General features: G+C 35.7%; 1 protein-coding gene across 1 annotated transcript in view; it reads right to left on the bottom strand.

The window, feature by feature from the left end:
- Positions 1-1,082: 1,082 nt before the first annotated feature.
- Positions 1,083-23,346, bottom strand: part of GKAP1 (G kinase anchoring protein 1) — an 80,472-nt gene continuing 58,208 nt past the window's right edge. The window contains exons 9-13 of the mRNA XM_032290831.1: positions 16,167-16,268; positions 12,296-12,359; positions 4,200-4,270; positions 3,611-3,688; positions 1,083-1,413 (exon numbers count right to left, since the gene is read on the bottom strand). Of these exons, the coding sequence (XP_032146722.1) occupies positions 1,366-1,413; positions 3,611-3,688; positions 4,200-4,270; positions 12,296-12,359; positions 16,167-16,268 (363 nt within the window). The 3' untranslated portion in view covers positions 1,083-1,365. The remainder of the gene's footprint in view (positions 1,414-3,610; positions 3,689-4,199; positions 4,271-12,295; positions 12,360-16,166; positions 16,269-23,346) is intronic.

Genomic DNA, 23,346 nt, shown 5'->3' with positions numbered 1-23,346 from the left:
GCCACCAAACCCAGCTACCAGCACTCTTTCTATTCCCAGCCCTTATGCTGAAAGCATTCAGACTTCTTATTGTTACTTTTATAGAGAAAGGGTTTCACCATGTTGCTCAGGCTGGTTACAAACTCCTGGGCTCAAGCAATCTATTCACCTCAGCCTCCCAAAGTGCTGGGATTGCAGGTGTGGCCCCAATTCTTTTGTCTTCCAGGACGGAGTGGTAAGATCACAGCTTACTGCAGTGTTGACCTCCCAGACTCAAGTGATCCTCTCACCTCAGCCTCCTGAGTAGCTGGGGCTACAGGCATGTGCCACCATGCCTGGCTTTTTTTTTTTTTTTTTTTTTTTTAAAAAAGAGAGGGGGTCTCACTATGTTGCCCAGGCTGGTCTCAAACTCCTGGGCTCAAGCAGTCCTCCTACCTCTGCCTCCCAAAGTGCTGGGATTTTACAGGCACGAGCCACCATTACCAGCCTACAGACTGTTCTTCATTCTGTCTGCCTGGAATGCCTGTCAACAAATTTACAGAAAAAGTATCTATCCTCTAAAAACTATCTCATACAAATTTTCTCAATCTCCAAACTGTGACTTCACACTCTTATATCTATGGTAATTATTTTTTGCTCATTTTACCCACCCCCCCCCTTTTTTCTTTTTTTTGAGACAGTTTCTTTGTCACCCAGCTCACTGCAACCTCTGCCTCCCAGGTTCAAGCGATTCTCTTGCCTCAGCCTCCTGAGTAGCTGGATTACACGTGTGCACCAGCATGCCTGGCTAATTTCTGTATTTTTAGTAGATATGGGGTTTCGCCATATTGGCCAGGCTGGTCTCAGACTCTTGGCCTCCAGTGATCTGCTCGCCTCGGCCTCCCAAAGTGCTGGAATTACAGGTGTTAGCCACCACACCTGGCCTGTCCACTCTCACCTTCTATTTCCCCCAAGCATAAGCTACTTGAGGGTTTCAGCCATATTTCATCTTGCATGTCCTGTAGGATTTAGTGTGCAGAAAGTGCTGAGAAAATACTCACCTGACAGGCTGTGCTGTAAGCAAAAATACTTTCACATTTCTGAAACTTAACATATCAAACATATTAGTGGAAGAGTAAATTAATTTTATTGACTGATGAAAAACTAAAGTGATAAGAAGTGGATAGTAAACAATAACCACTGACTTCTGCTGGAATTCTCTATTTCTTCTTTTTCACTTTAAGCCAAAAGAAATAAAATTATAGACATAGACTGTTAGTGAGCTAGTTGCTTTTAGTTCCTTCAACAAAAACTGCATAGTTTAGCAGTTGCACAGCATTAAATATATACAATTTTGCAAAATCTTGAAAGTTTTAAACTTTGTGTTGACTTCAAAGGCTAATGTAATCACCTACACTGGTCAGATTCAGAGTTTCTTTTCCCTTTTCTGCCACCCTGTAAAAAAAAAAAAATAGAGCAAATTATTTAGGACACACCATTTTGGGGCCATTTCATTTTAAGAATACAGACCAAAGGCATTTTGGGGCATGGAAAGGAAGCAGTTTCTTTTTTGATTTTGTTGTAAATTTGAGTCTCCACACCACTAAATTATTTTAATATGGTTATTTTTATAAATGGTTTAAGTCGGTTTTAGAAAAGTTACTTCTATTTGATTAAGTCTTGCCTTAGGTAAGATTACCGGTATCTTATTTTTATAGAGCTCGTTTTGACTGTTCCAGAATTAAAAAAAAAATAGTTTTACATCAATACTAAAATAAACCATACACTTAATTTGTTCCATATGATCAGCAAATTTACTAATTCAATTCATTACCTTTTGGGTAATTCAATTTATAATTCATGTTCTGTCTAGTTTTGCTCATACTAGCATTAGAAATTTGATTTTGTTCATTAGTGGACTGAAAACTAGGTTATGCTTTTCATATTGCTCAGTTGCATATATAAGATGTATTTAATTTGTTCCATATGAAACATCACTTATGGTATTTGACTTGAGTAGCATAAACAAGAGTTTTACATAACTTTTAACATAAGCATAACATCTTCTGTTTTATTCTGATTTAAAAAGCAAATACTTGTTTATAGAAATATGGAAAGTATAAACATACAACAAAGAAAATTAAAATCATCAATAGCTACTCTACCCCCACTTCAACTTAACCATAAATAATTGTTTATTTACCTTATAATAGTTGTATGCATAGTTTTTCCCATTTTATAAGCTTTGGCAATGGTATCCAAACTTAGCTGATCATCAGAATCACCTAAGCAGTAATATTTTTAGAATTCTGACATCTAGGCTTTGTCCCACACCTATTTAATTGGCTAACAATCTGTAATTCAAAGTTTCCAACTGATGCCAATGATCAGCCAAGTTTGGGAACTACTTTCTCTGTGCAAGTGCATTTCTTAAAGAGAGGTAGTTGTATTATGAGCAAGCCCAGACTCATTTGATAATGATGGCAGTTTCTCTTCATTTCTTTCACTGTTTTTTTTGACTATCATCTCTCTCTTGGAGTCAAAAACATTTCTACATCAACATTATAAAACAAAATGAAACAATACTCAAGTGTAATAATGCTGTCATTCACTTCTGACCATATAAAAATTCTCCCAAGATTTATTCAGAGAAAAACAGTATGAATAGGTTTTTTGGAACATAAGATGTGTAATGACATATATTAAAAACAAGATTTATTTTCTGGTAGCAGAAAAATTAAAATAAATTTAGCAAAAATATTTTTTGAAGTAGATACCCCCTATACATAAAACTCCTACCATGCTTCTTGATGGGATTTCTTAGAAATCCAAAACAACAAGCACACAAGAATTCTTTCCAAGGTCTCTCAGGTAAAGGGAATTCTCTTTCCTGGACTGATTAAAATTTAAAGCCAGGGCTAATCAACTGCTATGTTCTCCACACCATCAGTGCCTTTTGAGCTTTTTTGGCTATGATCCCAGTTAATGTATTTTATATGATTTAGAAACACATATATACACATAAATATATATTACACACAGAGAGAGACAGAGAGAGAGAGAGACAGTGAGAGAGAGAGAGAAAAACAAAGCACTGGTATTTTTAATTGCTTCATCCAGGAACAAAATGCTGCATGCTAGCTTATAAATGCAGAAGAAATGGTAAGAGTTAGAAAATCACTATTTTGCAATCACCAAAAAAAAAAAAAAAAAAAAAGGATGCTAAAGCCACTGGATGAAGAGGATATTCATACAGTCTCAAAGTATCACCTCACATGTTAATTATAAAGGGGAAAAATATATATTTATAATGGAGTTATCTAGGAGGTATCACTGTATCCAAGTGATCAACCTTATAAACAAGACAACTGTCCTTTTGTGCCTTTCCCCAATATGATTCAATGGTATGTATGCTGTATCATCTATGTATTACCAAGGATTTTCCTGAATTATGCTAGTTATTGCTGTATGTACCAATGTCTAGAATAACTTTAACATCTTCTAAATTGTAAATTATATAACCAATAACGAAACTGCCAATATATTTAGTAAGTTTTGGCCTAAGAATAAAATACTGCATTTATTCTCACACAATATCTACTTCAAATGTATTATTTGTGATAAAAAACACTTCTAAATTATAAAAGCATACCTGGTATTTGGCTAATTCTGCTTGTAATACTTTCACTTTAGATCTTTCTTGTTCTAATGCAGCATGAAGTGAAGTCACCTATAACCAAATATTCAATAATAAAAAGACATTTTTGGGTCTTTTTTGGCAAATACTCTAATTCTTAACATAGTCACAATGATAGGTTTTTGACAACTAAACGGATAAGCAGCAGAGGAGAAACTCTCCCCATAATTTCCATTTGGTATTGTACACAGCTCTATATTAAAGATGGGCAAACTGACTCTCCTGAAAGAAGAAGACAATAAGGATGTGAAGGGGAGAAAAATCAAGCCTGGATATAGAGTAAGTTCTATCTGCCCTTTCTGTCTCTATAGTCATAGTTCATTAAAATACAAACTTATTGTCCCCCATTCTTCAGGGAGAAGGACATATCTACCTCTTTTAGTGCTATAAGCAGAATCTTCATTTATGTGCTATCACATAGTAAAGTATAACTTATACTACTTTCTTACAGTGTTGATGGGCTATATTTGTTTAGTCAAGTTTAATAATTCAAGACTAGAGACAGCTTAAGAAAACCAGTCATATATACTCCACAGCTCCTTACCTGAATAGTGAGCTCATTCTTGATACTTTGTGATTCATCAACTTGCAGAAGTATTTCTGCCTTATCTTTCACTGACAAAAAAGGAAAAACAGCAGTTGAAAACAGTACTTCAGAGAGCTAAGACATAGCAGTGCAATCAGAACAATGATTTCTTGTCTTTTTTTTTTTTTTTTTTTAGACAGAGTTTCGCTGTTGTTGCCCAGACTGGAGTGCAATGGCACGATCTCGGCTCACTGCAACCTCCGCCTCCTGGGTTCAAGCAACTCTCCGGCCTCAGCCTCCCGGGTAGCTGGGACTACAGGCACGCACCATCATGCCCAGCTAATTTTTGTATTTTTAGTAGAGATGAGGTTTCACCTTGTTGACCAGGATGGTCTCGATCTCTTGACCTTGTGATCCACCCGCCTTGGCCTCCAAAAGTGCTGGGATTACAGGCTTGAGCCACCGTGCCCGGCCTTGTCTTTTAAAGAATGTGCTTCTTGACCTTGCATAGCTCTTACTTTTCACTGGTAAATTTTTGTTTTAGATTTTCACCAGTAAATTCTGATCATCATAACCACAGCATTTTTTCTTAGAAATTTTACATTTTCTGTAGTGTTAAAATATTTATTGCTGGGCGTGGTGGCTCATGCCTGTAATCCCAGCACTTTGGGAGGCTAAGGTGGGCAGATCACTTGAAGCCAGGAGTTGGAGACCAGCCTGGCCAACATGGCGAAACCCCATCTCTACTAAAAAATAATATACAAAAATTAGCCAAGTGTGGTGGCACATGCCTGTAATCCCAGCTACTCGGGAGGCTGAGACAGGAGTAACGCTTGAAACCATGAGGCAGAGGCTGCAGTAAGCCAAGATCGTGTCACTGCACTCCAGCCAGGGTGACAATGTAGAGTGTTTTTTTGTTGAACTGGTGGGGTGAGCATACTCTAATGCCAATAAAATTATTATTCTCTGACTTTTCATACCAATAAAGCACTGTCAACTAAATGTAGCTCATGATCACAAATGATCATATGACATGTGTGGTCTCTTAGAACTACTCATTTGTCTAGAGGCTTCTCTCTCTTGGGAGAAGCAAGATATCGATATTTTGGCCCTGTGCTTACTAAGCTTCAGAAATTTTCACATGGCTGAGAATGTCCTTAATTCATGGTAATGGCTAATGTATGAAAAACTAACTCCTCCCTCTAAAAACAAACTAGGAGAGACTAAAGAGGTAAAACCATAATAAAATTAGCAAAGGAGGAAATGTTGAAATATGTAAGTACTGATATGATATGATACACAGCTCTGCCAATGTAAGATTGTAGTTCAAATTTATTTTCATGGTTTGATATGATGCTCAATAAGATGAAACACCCTATCAAGAATCAATTCAGTCTCTCAAGAACCAACTAGGCAGCTTTTTACAAATTATGCCTTCTACTCCTCCATCCCCAGGATTATAAACACTTGCTAAAAACTAGTGATTTTTAGTAATTATGTAATATTTCAATTATAGTCAGTTCTCCTATAATCCTAGTTTTGAAAATACAAATTTGTTTCAGTAAGGTTGGTGTATTAGGTAATAACTTGAACATAACACATTTTCAATCCACTTAAGTACAATTTTATGAACAGAGAAAACCACACCCACGTGTACTCCTTGAATATCTACCAGTTACCTTGGTTCACTATGTTAGGAGCCACACCCATCTGGTCTGACAATTTTCAATCCTTCCATCACGAAGCAGTAACACACAATCTGTAACCCTTCCAAGACCTACTCCCCACAAGCAAACTTCAGGTTTTTTTCAAGGTAAAGTACTGTATTTATGTAATATTTATGTATTTAACCATTTTAGCATGTGTAAAACTGTGTTACTGTTTTTATTAGTTTCCCATCTTTTTTTTAAATTATACTTTAAGTTCTGGAATACATGTGCAGAATGTGCAGGTTTGTTAATATAACACGTGCCATAGCGGCTTGCTGTACCCATCAACCCGTCATCTACATTAGGTATTTCTCCTAATGCTATCCCTCCCCCAGCCCCTCACCTGCTGACATACCCCAATGTGTGATGTTCCCCAGCCTGTGTCCATGTGTTCTCATTGTTCAACACCCACTTATAAGGTGTTTGGTTTTCTGTTCTTGTGTTAGTTTGCTGAGAATGATGGTTTCCAGCTTCATCCATGTCCCTGTAAAGGACATGAACCCATCCTTTTTTATGGCTGCATAGTATTCCATGGTGTATATGTGCCACATTTTCTTTATCCAGTCTATCACTGATGGGCATTTGGGTTGGTTCCAATCTTTGCTGTTGTGAACAGTGCTGCAATCATTCGTGTGCATGTGTCTTTATAGTAGAATGATTTATAATCCTTTGGGTATATACACCCAGTAATGGGACTGATGGGTTAAATGGTATTTCTGGTTCTAGATCCTTGAGGAATTGCCACACTGTCTTCCACAAGGTTTGAACTAATTTACACTCCCACCAACAATGTAAAAGTGTTCCTATTTCTCCACATCCTTTCCAGCATCTGTTGTTTCCTGACTTTTTAATGATCACCATTCTAAGTGGTGTGAGACGGTGTCTCATTGTGGTTTTGATTTGTATTTCTCTAATGACCAGTGATGAGGAGCCTTTTTTCATATGTTTGTTGGCTACATAACATCTTCTTTTGAGAAGTGTCTGTTCAAATCCCTTGCCCTCTTTTTGATGGGGTTGTTTTTTTCTTGTAAATTTAAGTTTCTTGTAGATTCTGAATATTTAGCCGTTTATCAAACGAATAGATTGCAAACATTTTCTCCCATTCTGTAGGCTGCCTGTTCACTCTGATGATAGTTTCTTTTGCTGTGCAGAACCTCTTTAGTTTAATTAGATACAATTTGTCTATTCTGGCTTTTGTTGGCATTGCTTTTGGTGTTTTAGTCATGAACTCTTTGCCTCTACCTATGTCATGAATGGTATTGCCTAAGTTTTCTTGTAAGGTTTTTATGGTTTTAGGTCTTACATTTAAGTCTTTAATCCATCTTGAGTTAATTTTTGTATCAGGTGTAAGGAAGGGGTCCAGTTTCAGCTTTCTACATTTGGCTAGCCAGTTTTCCCAACACCACTTATTAAATAGGAATCCTTTCCCCATTGGTTATTTTTGTCAGGTTTGTCAAAGATCAGATGGTTGTAGATGTGGGGCATTACTTCTAAGGCCTCTGTTCTGTACCATTGGTCTATATATCTGTTTTGGTACCAGTACCATGCTGTTTTGGCTACTGTGGCCTTGTAGTATACTTTGAAGTCAGGTAACATAATGCCTCCAGCTTTGTTCTTTTTGCTTCGGATTGTCTTCACTATACGGGCTCTTTTATGGTTCCATATGAAATTTAAAGTAGTTTTTTTCTAATTCTGTGAAGAAAGTCAATGGTAGCTTGGTGGGAATAGCATTAAATTTATAAATTACTTTGGGCAGTATGGCCATTTTCACAATACTGATTCTTCCTATCCATGAGCATGGAATTTTTTTCCATTTGTTTGTGTCCTGTCTGATTTCCTTGAGCAGTGGTTTATAGTTCTCCTTGAAGAGGTCCTTTACATCCCTTTTAAGTTATATTCCTAGGCATTTTATTCTCTTTGCAGCAATTGTGAATGGGAGTTCACTCATGATTTGGCTGTTACTGGTGTATAGGAATGCTTGTGATTTTTGCACATTGATTTTGTATCCTGAGACTTTGCTGAAGTTACTTATCAGCTTAAGGAGATTTTGGGATGAGATGATGGAGTTTTCTAAATATACAATCATGTGATCTGCAAAGAGGGATAATTTGACTTTCTCTCTTCCTATTTGAACATGCTTTATTTCTTTCTCTTGCCGGATTGCCCTGGCCAGAACTTCCAATACTATGTTGAATAGGAGTGATGAGAGAGGGCATCCTTGTCTTGTGCCAGTTTTCAAAAGGAGAGCTTTCAGCGTTTGCCCATTCAGTATGATATTGGCTGTGGGTTTGTCATAAATAGCTCTTATTATTTTGAGATACATTCCATCAACATCTAGTTTATTGAGTTTTTAGCATGAAGGGGTGTTGAATTTTATCGAAGTCCTTTTCTGCATCTATTGAGATAATCATGTGGTTTTTGTCATTGGTTCTGTTTATGTGATGAATTACGTTCACTGATATGCATATGTTGAATCAGTCTTGTATCCCAAGGATGAAGCCCACTTGATCGTGGTGGATTTTAATGTGGATTCAGTTTGCCAGCATTTTATTGAGGATTTTTGCATCGATGTTCATCAGGGATATTGGCCTGAAATTTTCCTTTTTTGTTGTGTCGTTGCTAGGTTTTGGTATTAGGATGATGCTGGCCTCATAAAATGAATTAGGGAGGAAACCCTCTCTTTCTGTTGTTTAGAATAGTTTCAGAAGGAATGGTGCCAGCTCCTCTTTGCACCTCTGGTAGAATTCGGCTGTAAATCCATCTAGTCCTGGGCTTTTTGGTTGGTAGGCTATTAGTTAATGCATCAATTTCAGAACTTGTTATTGGTCTATGCAGGGATTTGACTTCTTCCTGGTTTAGTCTTGGGTGTGTATGTGTCCAAGAATTTATCCATTTCTTCCAGATTTTCTGTGTGTGTGCGTGTGTGTGTGTGTGTGTGTGTGTGTGTGTGTGTGTGTATGTGTTATAGTATTATATGATGGTAGTCTGTATTTCTGTGGGATCAATGGTGATATCCCTTTTAATATTTTTTATTGCATCTATTTAATTCAGCTCTCTTTTGCTCTTTATCAGTCTGGCCAGCAGTCTATCTATCTATTTTGTTAATATTTTCAAAAAACCAGCTCCTGGATTCACTGATTTTTTGAAGGGTTTTTTGTGTCTCTTATCTCCTTCAGTTCTGCTCTAATCTTAGTTATTTCCTGTGTTCTGCTAGCTTTTGAATTTGTTTGCTCTTGCTTCTCTAGTTCTTTTAGTTGTGATGTTAGGATATTGATTTTAGATCTTTCCTGCTTTCTCCTGTGGGCATTTAGTGCTATAAATTCCCCTCTCAACACTGCTTTAGCTGTGTCCCAGAGATTCTGGCACATTGTGTCTTTGTTCTCATTTGTTTCAAATTTCTTGATTTCTGCCTTAGTTTATTTTCCCAGGAGCAGGTTGCTCAGTTTCCATTTAGTTATGCAGTTTTGAATGAGTTTCTTAATCCGGAGTTCTAATTTGATTCCACTGTGGTCTGAGAGACTGTTTGTTATGATTTCCATTCTTTTGCATTTGCTGAGGAGTGTTTTACTTCTAATTATGTGGTCAATTTTAGAATAAGTGCAATGTGGTACTGAGAAGAATGTATATCCTGTTGATCTGGGATGGAAAATTCCGTAGATGTCTATTAGGTCCACTTGGTCCAGAACTGAGTTCAAGTCCTAGATATTCTTGTTAATTTTCTGTCTCGTTGATCTGTCTAATATTGACAGTGGGGTGTTGAAGTCTCCCACCATTATTGTGTGGGAGTCTAAGTCTCTTTGTAGGACCGTAAGAAATTGCTTTATGAATCTGGTTGCTCGTGTACTGGGTGCATGTATATTTAGGATAGTTAGCTCTTCTTGTTGTATTGATCCCTTCACCATTATGTAATGCCTTTGTCTTTTTTTTCTTTGTTATTTTAAAGTCTGTTTTACCAGAGACTAGAATTGCAACCCCCTTGTTGTTGTTTTTTGTTTTCCATTTGCTTGGTAAATATTCCTCTACCCCTTTATTTTGAGCCTACGTGCGTCTCTGCACATGCGATGGGTCTCCTGAATACAGCATGCTGATGGGTCATGACTCTTTATCCAATTTGCCAGTCTGTGTCTTTTAATTGGGGCAGTTAGCCTATTTACATTTAAGGTTAATATTGTTAGATGTGAATTTGATTCTGTCATTATGATGCTAGCTGGTTAATTTGTCCATTAGTTGATGCAGTTCCTTTATAGTGTCCATGGTCTTTACAATTTGGTATGTTTTTGCAGTGGCTGGTACCAGTTTTTCCTCTCCATATTTAGTGCTTCCTTTAGGAGCTCTTATAAGGCAGGACTGGTGGTGACAAAATCTCTCAGTATTTGCTTGTATGTAAATGATTTTATTTCTCCTTCAGTTATGAAGCTTAGTTTGGCTGGATATGAAATTCTGGGTTGAAAGTTCTTTAAGAATGTTGAATATTGGCCCCCACTCTCTTCTGACTTCTAGGGTTTCTGCAGACAGATCCACTGTTGGTCTGATGGGCTTCCCTTTGTGGGTAACCCAACCTTTCTCTCTGGATGCCCTTAACATTTTTTCCTTCATTTCAACCTTGATGAATCTGAAGCTCATGTGTCTTGAGGTTGCTCTTCTCAAGGAGCATCTCTGCTGTTCTCTGTATTTCCTGAATTTGAATGTTGGCCTGTCTTGCTAGGTTGGAGAAGTGCTCTTGGATAATATCCTGAAGAGTATTTTCCCACTTGGTTCCATTCTGCCCATCACAACAATCTTTGGTCTTTTCACAGAATCCCATATTTCTGGGAGGCTTTGTTGGTTCCTTTTCATTCTTTTTTCCTTAGTCCTGTCTTCACGCTTTATTTCATTAAGTCGATCTTCAATCTCTGATATCCTTTCTTCCACTTGATTGATTTGGCTATTGATACTTGTGTATGCATCATGAAGTTCTCATGCTGTGTTTTTCAGCTCGATCAGTCATTTATGTTCTTCTCTAAACTGGTTATTCTAGTTAGCAATTCCTCTAACCTTTTTTCAAGGTTCTTAGCTTCTTTGCATTAGGTTAGAACATGCTCCTTTAGCTCACAGGAGTCTGTTATTACCCACCTTGTGAAGCCTACTTCTGCTAATTTGTCAAACTCATTCTCCGTCCAGTTTTGTTCCCTTGCTGGTGAGGAGTTGTGATCCTTTGGAAGAGAAGAGGCATTCTGGTTGTTGGAATTTTCAGCCTTTTTGTTCTGGTTTTTCCTCATCTTCATGGATTTATCTACCTTTGGTCTTTGATGTTTGTGACCTTTGGATGGGGTTTCTGTGTGGACTTCCTTTTTGTTGATGTTGATGCTATTGCTTTCTATCTGTTAGTTTTCCTTCTAACAGGCCCTTCTGCTGCAGGTCTGCTAGAGTTTTCTGGAGGTCTACTCCAGACCCTATTTGCCTGGGTATCATCAGTGCAGCCCAAAGACTGCTGCCTGTTCCTTCCTCTGGAAGTTTCCTCCCAGAGAGATGCCAGCTGGAGCTCTCCTGTATGAAGTGTCTGTCGACCCCTGCTGGGAGATGTCTCCCAGTCAGGAGGCACAGGGCTCAGGGACCTGTTTGAGGAGGCAGTCGGCTTCTTAGCAGAGCTCAAGTGCTGTGCTGGGAGATCCACTGCTCTCTTCAGAGTCCGCAGGCAGGACTGTTTAAGTCTGCTGAAGGTGTGCCCACAGCCACCCGTTCCCCCAGGTACTCTGTCCCAGGGAGATGGTGCTCACCCAAGCTGCAGTACAGTGGTGCAATCTCAGCTAACTGCAACCTCTGCCTCCCAGGTTCAAATAATTCTCATGCCTCAGTTTCCCGAGTAGCTGGCATTACAGGTGTGCACCACCACATGTGGCTAATTTTCATATTTTTAGTAGAGACCATGGCCTCTACTAAAAATACAAAATTTCACCATGTTGGCCAGGCTGGTCTCAAAGTCCTGGCTTCAAGTGTTCTGCCCTCCTTGGCCTCCCAAAGTGCTGGGATTACAGGTGTGAGCTACCACGCCTGGTCAGCTATCCAGCTTGTATCACTCTGAGAATCCTTTTTACTTTGTTGAGTCTTTTTTTCCATTTTTTTATTGGCACATAATAATCATACATATTTATGGGGTGCTTGTAATATTTTGATACATGCATACAAAGTGTAATGATCAAATAGGTATTTAAGATACCTGGTAATGCAAACATTTATCATTTCTTTGTGTTGAAGGTACTTAAATCTTTTCTTCTAGGTATTTTGAAGTATACAAATTATTGTTAACTATAGTCACCCTATTGTGTTATCAAACACTATTTTGTTGAGTTGATAAATCACACATTTGCAAGTTATCTTCAGATATTAAGATAAACTTTTAATTACAAAAACATAAAATTCACTTACTTTCACCTTCCTGAAGCATTTTCAATAACTGTGCATTTCTTGCCTTTACTTCCTTATACTTTGCCTAATAGTCAAAGAAAAAATATTTAGTTTTTTAAAAAGTAAGTGATATAACTTACGGTCAACTTACAGAGCTCTGAATTCTAGGCTTGCTTAAGGATATAATTACTTTTGAAAGAAACAGGATGGAGAAAAATGTATTCAGAACTATCTACAACTTAAATGTCTGGCAAAAATAATAGATATCAATATTATACATGATTGAAAATTAAAGAAGAGAGGGCTAAAAGTGGAGAAAACTCAGGATAATACAAAATTTTCCTAAAGAATCTTCTTTTCTTCCTCAGATAACCCTTATACAATTCAAAATAATTTAAATGAAAACCAAAAGGAAAATGAGTCACAGTTCTAAACCAGTACTGCTCGGCAATATACTAGGACTTTCTACATCTGCTCTGTATTTGCCACTGCCCAATATGTGGCTACTGAAAGAACACTAGCAATGTGGCTAGTGTGACGGAGAAAAATGAATTTTTAACTTTAAGCTTTAGTTTTATAGGGCGGCAGTTCTATACCTTCTCAGTTGAGGATTCACTAATTGTTAGTTATTTCACTGACTAATCACTGTTATAATTTTTGGCTTGTGTGCATTAGTAATTTACCCAAGTATCTTTCAACTCTTTTTCAATTTCTTTTTCCAGATGGCTTAGCTTCTTCTCACACTATATAAATGATCAAGTACACATTTATGAGCAAGAAGGATTGTTCCCACATTAATATGCAGATTTTAGGCAATTTTACCCCATGCTACCTTTATTCAACATGTCGCATAACACTCTCTGAATCACTTATTTACTTTTTATTTTTTGAGACAGAGTCTTCCTCTGTCACCCAGGTTGGAATGCAGTGGCACGATCTCGGCTCACCACAACCTTCACCTCCCGAGTTCAAGCGATTCGCCTACCTCAGCCTCCCTAGTAGCTGGGAATACAGGTGTGTGCCACTACACCTGGCTAATTTTTGTATATTTAGTAGAGATGGGGTTTCACCATGTTGGCCAGGCTGGCCTTGAACTCCTGACCTCAGGTGATCCACCCGCCTCAGCCTCCCAAAGTGCTGTGATTACAGGCATGTGTCACCATGCCCAGGACTGAATCATTTATAAAGCTGTAATACATTAATACACTAGAAAAAACAATGCATTTAACATAGTATAGAAAAACAAAAGCCTAAAGAAAACATTAATATAAGAAACATTTTTTCCTTTCAACTTATACATACATATGTATAGAAGTTACCAGATTCAAATCTTTTTTGTAAAGCACATCAAAATGTATTTTAAATCCAATAAAGATGGCTTTTACTAAATAGTACTCTGTCCATTAAATTGCTGATAAGTCAATAATGTTTACTGAGTAATATTGCAGCCAATACAGTAAACCAAAGTAAGCACCATATTGAATATAAAGAGGAGGACTGCTGAGAAGCTCAGAAATGAACAAGGGAGATCAGTCAAACGGAAACATAAAAATATAAGGGGGAAAACACATACACTCAACTACAACTATATTCGCTATGAATATAGAAATATTCACTGTGAATATGAAACTACATTCACTATGAAATTCCCACCCTCAGGGCTTCAATCTATGTTAATATTTTACCAAACTCTATCTCTGGCTCAAGCTTTTGTTCAAGGTTCAGATCAGTCTTCATGGAGGTACCTCTTATTCAAGGTTTAGGGTCTAAAATCAACTCATAAAGCAAAAAATTGCAAATAAGCATGATTACCTATGACAATTATTTGCATTGCTTAAAAACTGCATATATAAAAATATAAATGTATAAAATACCAATAACATATAGCTTAATAATAAAGAGCATAATATAGCATAATAGCATAATAAACAGCACATATGAAATATATGTCTTACTAGTATATTTAATCTCATGAGCATACCAAGTTAATAAAATTAAATACACATGTGTAGTTACTGCATTGTGTCTAAAAAAGCAGCCATTTCAAATGCAGTTCCCATTCCCCAAACCAGTTAAAGATGTGCTCTTTCTCTTACACTCTATACTCATCCATTGTTTTACCAGACTGTCGTTACTCCAAGCCTCAGCTACATGCATTGTCATTCCAAATATCTTCCCAATATCATCTCATAGGAGCTACATCATTTTACATTTCCACCAGCAGGGAACAGGTTCCAATTTCTCAACATCCTTTTCAGCACTTGTTATGTATACATTTTATTTTAAACCACAAATCTTACCTCCTCCCTTAGGCTTTTTAAAAAGTATACTTTTAAATCTGTTATTCATCTCAAGTATCATTCTTCTTTGACTAATATTAACTCATGTAACAATTATTTATTCAATGTCAATAATGTGCCAGGTTCTTAATAATTATCATGTCACTTCCTTTCTAGAGATCTTTAATGCCCTAAAATCCAAATGCCTTCAAATTCTAACCCCAACTCATAGCTGCAATTTCAACTTCTAATTTCCCATTTCTCTAAATGTCAGCCACAATGTACTTTCCATCATATTCCCATGCCTTGGTATACACAATTCTCTCTACCTGAAAAAAATCATCTTTTCTGTGAGATCCTTAACAATTTTTGATAGCAGCAACTCATTCATTCCTTTGTCAAATCCTATACTGTACTGCAACTATTTATATGTTTATCTTCCCCATTAATCTATAAGCTTCTTGCTAACACATCTTTGTATTACCTGTGCCTAGTATAACAAAAGCAAAGGAAAATATAAATTAAAAGCCAAGGTAAATGAGTGAGTGCAGTCAGAAAAGGTTTTAGTAGGAATGATTCTTAAAGGCATGAGTAGAGGAAGAAGGAAACTGTAAGAACTATCAGGACTGGAACTTGATTTATTTTTTTTTCACCACCACATACACAGGGTTCAAAAAGTATATGACATGATATAGACACTAATAAATAATTGTTGAGCAAATTAATATTAGTCAAAAAAAAGAATGATATTTGAGATGAATAATAGATTTAAAAAATAGATTTTTAAAAATCTAAGAGAAGAAGTAAGATTTGTAGTTAAAAATTAACTGTATAAATCACAAGTGCTGGCAAAAATGTGAAGAAATTGGACGTTGATCACTGCTGAATCTGGGAATATAAAATGACATGGGTGCCATGGAAAAGTCTGGCAGTTCCTCAAAAAGTTAAACGTGGAATTACATAATCCAGCAATTTCACTCTTTGGTATGTATATACCCAAAAGAACTGAAAGCAGGAACTCAGATACTTGTGTACCAGTAAACAAAATATATTATATATATATACAATGAAAAATTACTCAGCTATAATAAGGGATGAAATTTTGACATATGCTAAAATGTGGATGAACCTTAAAAACATTAAGCTAGGCTGGGCGTGGTGGCTCACGCCTGTAATTCCAGCACTTTGGGAGGTCGAGGTGGGTGGATCACGAGGTCAGGAGTCCAAGAGCAACCTGGCCAACATAGTGAAACCCTGTCTCTACTAAAAATACAAAAATCAGCTGAGCATGGTGGCACGTGCTTGTAGTCCTAGCTATTTGGGAGGCTGAGGCAGGAGAATCACTTGAACCCAGGAGGTGGAGGTTGCAGCGAGCCAAGATCACACCATTGCACTTCAGCCTGGGCAGCAGAATGAGACCCCATCTCAAACTCAAAAAATAAATAAATAAATAAATCATTCAGACTTTAAGCCATTAATCAAAGTTTAAGAACATAAAAAATAGAATGACTATTCTCATCAATTGCATATTAAAAATATCTACATATAAGAAAAACAGAAAATGAGAAAATCTATAGAATTATTTTCTTTAACAACAGTAAATGGACACAAACCTCCCACTGAGTGATCACATTTTTCAGCTTCTGGATTTCAGCATCTTTCCTTTCAAGCTCTAACTTTAGTCTTTCAATTCTTCCATCTTTCAGAACTACTTCCTGAAAAGAGAGAAACAACATTTTAGGACTTTGTTCTGCTAATCATGGTTTATAATATTCCTTTGTGAAAAGTGTAAGAGGAAAAATTCTGACCTTAATTTTCTGAGGCCACCTTATGCTGTTGACTACATTTCCACTTTCACTCAATTATAAAATCCTAACACACACAATGCAAACAAGGAAGTGTTTATAATTAACCTAAGCATACTGACAAACAATATCAGGGCTTTCAAAGGATATTTCTATCCTGGAATAAACATATTAAAAGTGCTCTGTGACAAGTTGTCGTTATTAGTCTATCTTAAAAATCCAAAAATTTGAAAAATGACTGAAAATACAAATAGTAAAAAATATTTTTAAAAAAACTAAAATAAATAGCTTTTCTCTAGATTAACAATTAACAGGTAGAAGACATAAGAAGAAAAATAATTTCCTCACAATAGCAAGAAAAACTAACCAGAATAATAAAACTAAGAAGTGATTAGGGCCAACACTAAGAAAATTATAAAAGCTTGAAAATGAAACAGAACAAAGTATGGTTTGTAACTAGGAAGGCTATAGGTTACTTTATAAGTTCAATAACATTTCAACAGAAATCCCAACAGGATTTTGTTCTTTGGAACTTATAAAGATAGTAAAAACTTCATCTGGGAGAATTCAGGATGGAAACAAACAAAAGTTAATTTGATGAAGGATTTGCCTATGAATTATATATTATAAGGCAAAATAATTAAAATTATGGCACCTAGGTTGACAGAACAATATTCTAGAAAAGAAAGTCCAGAAAGAGACTTGAGATATAAGAATTTATTGTAATGTAAGAATGATACTTTTAAAAAGTGAGAAAATGCTGACATACAGAATAATGATAGGTTATAAGACAAATGGGTAACTGGGAAAAATCAAGTTATACCCCTGTCATCTTGCACCATATACCAAAATAAACAAATTCAGTGTAAAATAATCACCCCAAAGTCATACTTTTGATGAGAATACGAATGTTCTATTTACCTAAGGAGTAATGTAGCAACATCAATGTAGTCCTCTACAAATACTCACTGAGCATCTAAACTTCTAGGAGCTGGGAACAGAATTGAAAGATTCTTTGTTTCTTTCCTTGATTAGTAAAGCTCTCCAAAGCGGTGACACTTAAATTGAAACTTGTGTCATGAGTAGGAACTGACTAAGTAAAAAAGGGAAGTTAGAGCTTTCCAGGTAGAAAAAACTTATGTTTAAAGGCCTTGAGACAAAGAAGGGCCTGCAGAATTTGAAAAACAATAAAATAAGCCAGCGTGTTAAGATAGTAAGGAGGAAGGTGGTACAAGATGTCTTTGGAAAAACCAGTAGAGACCTGATATGCAGGGCCTTGTAAGCCATAAGAACAGTCTGCACATTATTCTTAAGTAAAACAGAAAGCAGTGAAGGATTTTAGATTTGATTATGTGAGATTTATGTTTGTAAAGGATCCCTTTTCACACTGTGTGGAAAATGAATTGAAGTGAGGTAAGACAGGCAGAAATATCCTTTAATTGCTACTATAACCCCCAAATAAGATTACACAGCAAAACTTTAATTATAACTGTCTGTGAACATGAGATTATGAAATATTTCACTTTATTGTCTAAAATTTCCTTTTATCAAAATTATTTTATACTGAGTAAAAAATCATGGAATAATAGAATACTACTTTACTTTTGGAAAAAACCCATATATTTTAAAAAATCTAGATGAATATGATTATTATCTTTGAATAGAAAGCCCTTCTGAAATTGACATTTAAAAAAAGAGGAAAAATCAAACTATTATTTGGTGACTTGTGTTTTTCATTAAATGCTACGCTCCTGATATGCATCCATTTTGCTAATGAATAACTACAGCTTATTCACTTCTCTTTTTCTTTTGTTATCACAAATAACTGTGTTTTGAACATGTTTTTGGACATGTCTTCAGGGTTTAATCTAGGGATAGAATTTCTAGAACATAAGGTCATGCCCACTATCTTCAACTTTAAAAGCTAATGCCAATTGTTTTCCAAAATGGTTAAACCAATTTACATTCCAACTAGTGGTACGTTAATGCTGTTCTATATCCTTACTAATAATGACTACAGTCTTCACTTTCCTTCAGTTTTTTCCTAGGCACTGCAGTGAAATTAATATTACTATAATAAACTTTGCTTTCTGCTCAAAATCCTTCAAACATTCTTTAATATCTGCTGACTAAATTATAAACCAGGCTTTAAATCCACCACAATTTTTTCCAACTTAACTTACCAAATTTATATTACATTCCTCTATAAACCTTCTATTTTAATTAAACTGGTTTATACTTCATTACCTCCACACTTTTACTCAAGGGGTCCCAGTTTCTTCTTCATCTCTGCATGTTGAAATTCTACTGTCTTTATAGAATGGCTGAATGGATTAAAAAAATAAGACCCAATGATCTGTTGCCTACAAGAAACACACTTCACATACAAAGAGATATACAGAATGAAAATAAAGGGATGGAAAAAGTATTCCACGCCAAGGGAAACCAAAAAAGAGCAGGAATAGCTATATTTACATCAGACAAAATAGATTTCAAGACAAGAACCATAAGAAGAAACAAAGAAGGTCACTATATAATGATAAAGGGGTCAGTTGAGCAAGAGGATATAACAATTTTACACACATATGCACCCAACACTGCAGCATCCAGATATATAAAGCAAATATTATTAGAGCTGAAGAAAGAGATGGGCCCCAATTAATAGCTGGTGACTTTAACACTCCACTTGAAGCATTGGACAGATCTTCTAGAAAGAAAATTAACAACAACAACAAAAAACACTGGACTTACCCTACACTATAAACCAAATGGACCTAAATAGATATTTACAGAACTTTTCACCTGACACTGCAGAATACACATTCTTTTCTTCAGCACACAGATAATTCTCAAGGCTATACCCTATGTTACATCACAAAACAAGTCCTAAAACATTAAAAAAATTGAAATACTATCAAGCATTTTTTCTGACAATAATAAAATAAAAGTACAAATCAAGGACAAATGGAATTTCAGAAACTATACAAATAACATGGAAATTAAACAATATGCTCCTAAATGATCAGTGGGTCAATAAAGAAATTAAGAAGGAAACTGACAAATTTCTTGAAACAAATGATAATAGAAACAACATACCAAAAGCCATGGGATACAGTGAAGGCTAAGAGGAAAATTTATAGCTATAAGGGCCTACATGAAAAAAGAAGAAAAACTTCAAATAAACAACCTAAAAATTAATGTTAAAAAACTAGAAAAGCAAGAGCAAACCAAACACAAAATTAGAAGAAATAATAAACATCAGAGCAGAAAGAAATGAAACTGAAATGAAGAAAGCAATACAAAAGAAATAAATAAAACTGAAATGAAGAAAGCAACACAGAGGTTGATTTTTTTGAAAAGTTAAACAAAACTGAAAAGAAAAAATAAACAAAAACTTAAAAAATTAAAAAATTAAAAAACAAGATTTAAAAAATTAAACAAAATTGACAAACCATTAATCACACTAAGAAAAAGACCCAAAAAAACAGAGATTTAAAAAAAGACATTACAACTAATACTACAGACATGAAAAGGATCATTAATGGCTACTATGAGGAACTATATGCCAATAAATTGTAAGATCTAGAGGAAATGGAAAAATTCCTAGACACATATAACTTACCAAGATTGAACCATGAAGAAATCTAAAATCTGAATAGACTGATAATAAGTAACAAGATTTAAGTCATAATAAAAAGTCTTCCAATGAAGAAAAGCCCAGGACCAATGGTTTCACTGCTGGATTCTACCAGACACTTAAGGAGTTAATACCAATCCCACTCAAACTATTCTGAAAAAAGAGGAGGAAATACTTCCAAACTCCTTCTATGAGGCCAGTATTACCCTGATACCAAAATCAGACAAAGAAACATTGAAAAAAGAAGACTAGAAATCTCTGATGATATTGATGTGAAAAATCCTGAGGAAAAAATACTGAATTCAACAACGCATTAAAAAGATCATTCATTTTAACCAAGTGGGATTTATCCCAGGAATGCAAAGCTGGTTCAACATATGTAAATCAATCAATGTGATACATCATATCAACAGAATGAAGGACAAAAACCACATGATCATTTCAATTGATGCTGAAAAAAGCATTTGATAAAATTCAACATCCCTTCATGATTAAAAACCTTCAAAAAACTGGGCATAAGAGGAATATATCTCAACATAATAAAAGCCATATAAAATAAACCCACAGCAAGTATCATACTGGATAGGGAAAAACTGAAAGCCTTTCCTCTAAGATCTAGAAGAGGACATTATTCAGCACAGTACTGGAAGTACTAGTGAGAGCAATCAGACAAGAGAAAGAAAGAAAGGGCATCTAAATTGTAAAGGAAGAAGTCAAATTATCCTTGTTTGCAGATGTTATAACTTTATATTTGGAAAAACCTAAAGACACCACAAAAAAACTATTAGAACAGATAAATTCAGTAAAGTTGCAGGATACAAAGTCAACCTTAAAAAGCAGTAGCATTTCTATATACCAACAGTGAACAATCTGAAAAAAAATAAAAAAAGTAATCCCATTTATAGTAGCCGTAAATACAAGTAAATACCTAAGAATTATGCAAACAAGATCTCTATAATGAAAACTATAAAACACTGATGAAAGAAACTAAAGAAGAGACAACAAAATGGAAATATATTCCATGTTCATGAGTTGGAAGAATGAATATTGTTAAAATGTCCATGCCACCCAAATCTACAGATTCAATGCAATCCCTATGAAAATACCAATGATATTCTTCACAGAAATAGAAAAAAAAATCCTAAAATATACATGAAACCACAAAAGACATAGAATAGCCAAAGATATCTTAGGCAAAAAGACCAAAACTGAAGGAATCACTTTACCTGACTTCAAATTATACTACAGAGGTATAGTAACCAAAACAACATGGTACTGGCATAAAAACACACACATAGACCAATGGAACAGAATAGAGACCCAGAAACAAATCCACACACCTACAGTGAACTCACTTTTGGCAAAGGTGCCAAGAACATACACTGGGGAAAAGACAGTCTCTTCAATAAATGGCACTGGGAAAACTGGATATCCATATGCAGAAGAATGAAACTAGACACCTATCTCTTGCCATATACAAAAATCAAATAAAAATGGAGCTGCCATATGATCCAACAATCCTACTGCTCAGTATATACCCAAAAGAAAGGGAAATCGCTATACTGAAGAGATATCTGCACTCCCATGTTTATCACAGCACTGTTTATAACAGCCAAGATTTGGAAGCAACCTAAGAGTACATCAACAGATGAATGAATACAGAAAACATGTATTTATACATAGGAGTATTCTTCATCCATAAAAAAAGATTTTGTTACTTGCAACAACATGGGTGGAACTGGAGGTCATTATGCTAAGTGAAATAAGCCAGGCACAGAAAGGCAAACATCACATGTTGTCACTTATTTGTGAGATCCAAAATTTAAAACAACTGAACTCATGAAGTTACAAATTAGAAGGATGGTTACCAGATGCTGGGAAAGGCAGTGAGGGGGTGGGCAGGAGGTGAGGATAGTTAATGGGTACAAAAAAATTAGAAAGAATGAATAAGACCTAGTATTTGACAGCAAAACAGGGTGACTATAGTCAATAATAATTTAACTGTACATTTAAAAATAGCCAAAGATGGCCAGATGCGGTGGCTCAAGCCTGTAATCCCAGCACTGAGGCCGAGGTGGGTGGATCACGAGGTCAGGAGTTCAAGACCAGCCTGATCAAGATGGTGAAATCCCATCTCTACTAAAAATACAAACATTAGTCGGTTGCAATGGCAGGTGCTTGTAATCCCAGCTACTCAGGAGGCTGAGACAGGAGAATTGCTTGAACCCGGGCAGCAGAGGGTGCAGTGAGCTGATATTGCGCCACCACACTCCATCCTGGGCAACAGAGTGAGACTGTCTAAAAATTAAATAACGAAAAGGGTATAATTGGATTGTTTGTAACATAAAGGATAAATGCTTACAAGATATGATTATGTAAGCACCGCATGCCTGTATCAAAACGTCTCCTGGAACCCATAAATAAGTATACCTACTATGTACTCACAAAAATTTAAATTTAAATTAAAAAGAAAAAAGCAAAGAAAACCCAAATTCTACTCTGTTCCTAATTCAAATGCTATTTTCTCCTCACAGAGCCTTCTCTGATCCACCTTCCTGTAAATTACTGTAGCATTTTAACAGTGTATTTTTTGGGGGGCTTACCATTATTTGCTTGTACAAAGAACAACTATTAAGTGCACACTATGTAAAACATGTTCTGCTAAACATTTTAAATCATAATCTATAACTTTCCTAATAGTGTAAGAAAGGTAGGTAATTTCATTCCAATGCAATACAACTGATTACTGTTTTATTTCAAAGTCTGTTTTCTTTCCAGTATGTCATACTGTCATACTGTCACTTCGGTTTTATTATATCATGCTGCTACCTAATTATTTAATTAAACTTGTATATACACAACTTTGTTTTATAAAGGCCCTGAGGAACCTAAGTATTTGCTGAAATATACAAATATGATTTCTTCTATCCAAAAATGATCTCAGGTGGCTTTAAAAAATAAGAAGATATGAACTACAAAGGGGAAAATCATAATGAAAAAGGAAAATCATAACCAATGAAAAAGGAAGAAGTGAATATGCTAACCATAAATGTTAATTAACATGGTTGCTTGGTGATATGGTTTGGCTGTGTCCCCACCTAAATCTCATTTTGAATTGTAATAATCTCCACGTGTCAAGGTGGGACCAGGTGGAGATAACTGAATCACAGAGGCAGTTTCTCCCACACTGTTCTCACAAGAGCTGATGGTTTTATAAGGGGCTTCCCCTGTTTGCTCGGCACTCATTCTCTCTCATGTGACCCTGTGAAGAGGTGCCTTCCACCATAACTTTAAGTTTCCTGAGGTCTCCCTAACCATTCATAACTGTGAGTCAAGTAAATCTCTTTTCTT

Source organism: Sapajus apella, unplaced genomic scaffold, assembly GCF_009761245.1.
Source record: "Sapajus apella isolate SASKATOON/1434 unplaced genomic scaffold, GSC_monkey_1.0 scaffold24, whole genome shotgun sequence".
Classification (NCBI taxonomy): Eukaryota; Metazoa; Chordata; class Mammalia; order Primates; family Cebidae; genus Sapajus; species Sapajus apella.
This window is presented reverse-complemented; position numbering and strand designations above follow the sequence as displayed.